Source organism: Tachysurus fulvidraco, chromosome 17 (assembly GCF_022655615.1).
Source record: "Tachysurus fulvidraco isolate hzauxx_2018 chromosome 17, HZAU_PFXX_2.0, whole genome shotgun sequence".
Classification (NCBI taxonomy): Eukaryota; Metazoa; Chordata; class Actinopteri; order Siluriformes; family Bagridae; genus Tachysurus; species Tachysurus fulvidraco.
The window spans coordinates 20437628-20440127 of record NC_062534.1 but is presented as its reverse complement, the minus strand read 5'-3'; the positions used below and the strand labels follow the sequence as shown (position 1 = coordinate 20440127).

General features: G+C 43.5%; 1 protein-coding gene across 1 annotated transcript in view; it reads right to left on the bottom strand.

Annotated features, from left to right (window-relative positions):
* snrkb (SNF related kinase b) overlaps positions 1-2500 on the bottom strand; it is a 26689-nt gene that overhangs the window by 6410 nt on the left and 17779 nt on the right. The window contains exon 3 of the mRNA XM_027135742.2: positions 1701-1842. Coding sequence (XP_026991543.2) covers positions 1701-1842 — 142 coding nt within the window. The remainder of the gene's footprint in view (positions 1-1700; positions 1843-2500) is intronic.

The following is a 2500-nucleotide window of genomic DNA, read 5'->3' as shown; positions in this document are numbered from 1 at the left end:
TGTACAGTATATAGATAAGAACTAAGGGAAACTTATTGCCTCTATTTCAGCATTATGCAAAAAAAAAAAAAAGTGTATTTAAAACTATACAAAATGATCACCGGATTCCTTTTTAGCTGCATTCGCACCATCAGACTTGAGCTACACCTCCTACCTAAGTGTGATGCTGGTGCAGAATGACACCAAACTGCGTGCTGAGAAAAAGAGCGATTCATTATCACGATGGCGCCTGTGAACCTGTCTGATGTTCTTTGTTCGTGTTTTTTAAATAACAATGTTTCCTACGGTGTCAGGAAGCACATAAATGAGTCTGATACTACATACTGCGAGAACTCCACACACATTAAGGGAGCGGGTTCTCACACAGGAATGCAGATTGCACAATACGATCTTGTCTAACTTCGGAATATTAAGCGCAATAGCTTATTTCGGTGAGAAAATGCCGTTTAAAAAGCCCTGAAGCTGAATGGAGGATCTGCCTTGACCTGCCAGCATCCTGATTCAAACCACATCATCTCTTGGCCCGTGACTCAGAATTCCAAGAAGGTCTGGAACATTTTTTTTTTGTTTTCGTTTGAGCTTTGTGCTCAACTGCTTCCAATAATCCTCCCTCTGTGCTTCTGTTTGGTTGATGCTCCATGATTGGCTGGTGGAAGTGAAGAGCAGGAGTACGGCATGTTCAGCTAGAGTCTGTCCTGCTGAAGCCTGATAAGTGAGTGTAAAGTTTAGTGTGAGGGTGAGAGGAACACACCATGTTCAGACCTGCTGCTCATCGTTACAGACCTAGAAGTTTCGGTTAACTGCATTTCACACTGGAACTCCGGGGATCGATCCGATGTGAACGGAATACGGATCGCTGAACGATATTGCGACGTGATTGTAAAGTAGAGCTGTTTTATGAAGTGCCTGTGTTGGTGCAGTTTAACGGGGCCGAGGGAGCAAATTGGCTGTGCTCTCTGCTTAAGACTCTCTCACACGCAGTGACACACACCTATCGGTTCAGTATGTTCGGTATTTTTCCTCTAAAATACATTACGCTGCCCTGTGATGTAGCATGAGTTACAAAAAACATGGTTGGTTGGCTTCATGTGTCTCTTCTTAGCTGATTGTTCACTTAGTAATGCAGTTAGTAGCTGTCACATGATAGGGGAGAGCAGGCATATGTGTGTGTGTGTGTGTGTGTGTGTGTGTGTGTGTGTGTGTGTGTGTGTGTGTGTGTGTGTGTGTGTGTGTGTGTGTGAATTTGCTTGATATGATAAGATCATTTGACAAAGTTCATTTGAGGAACCTGATATAAAAATAAAGAACCTAGTTGTAGCCAGACCGAGTTTTTTTCGTGTTTAATAGATTTATATAAAAGTATATTTATAGAAACAAGTTCTCTGAAGAAAACAAAGATCCTTTCATTCCATCACATAGCTTTAAAAAAGTCTGTGGGTGATTATCGAGGGAGTAAATACTGCTGAGTAGGTTTGCTGTGTACGGTTCTGTGAGAGCTTGTGTACAGTATGTGCGTGTGTGTGTGTGTGTGTGTGTGTGTGTGTGTGTGTATACGTGGGATGGGACGTGCTCGGATAGTCGTGAACAAGTATCGGATGCAGACGGCGATTCGTTGGAAGTGAATTTTAAACATTAAATTTTTTTGTATTTGAATTAGACAGTGTGTTGTGTGAGTGAGTAGGTGTGAGAGGTGTTCGTACTCTTTACACTCCGCAGAGACGTGTTCCGGGACGGTGTAGCGACAGTCCATGATCATGATCAAAGTCTCGCTGTCGTTGGCCTCCTGGAATGGCGGGCGTCCACACACCAGCATGTAGAGAATCACACCCAGAGACCAAATATCTGAAAAACACAAACAGGACATGATCGGATGTGTACGTACTGCATAGAAATATAACGTATTAGAAGATCGGTTATCTAAGGTCTTTTATGGGACGTCCACATGGCTGTGCTGCTCTGTGCGTCATTTATGAGGAGTAAGCTGGGACGAGGGGAACGACCCAGCTGTGAGCTTACATAACACACACACACACACACACACACACACACACACACACACATGCACGTACACACACGTGCACATAAAGATGTTCACATAAACTACACGCAAACGGGGTAGATCAGGTTGCGAAAGCTCTGGATATGTATTAATCTTGTAGCTTTGTCTAATAATTTCTTGATTATACAGATGCTCAGGGGTCAAGCCCCGGTTCTGCCAAGCTGCCACTGTTGGGCCCTTGAGCGAGGCCCTTAACCCTCTCTGCTCTGGTGGTGCTGTATCATGGCCGACTCTGCGCTCTGACCTCCAAAGTTGGGAAACGTGCAGAAAGAATTTCACTGTGCTGTAATGTATAAGTGACAAGTAAATGCTTCTCTTACTATTATCTATTAATAACAGTAGAAAATATCCACAACGGCACATGGGTGTGTCCTCTGAGCTAGACAGAATGATGAAGAAATGAGAGATTGATGCTTACTGAGAAAAGAAGGGGGGAAAAAA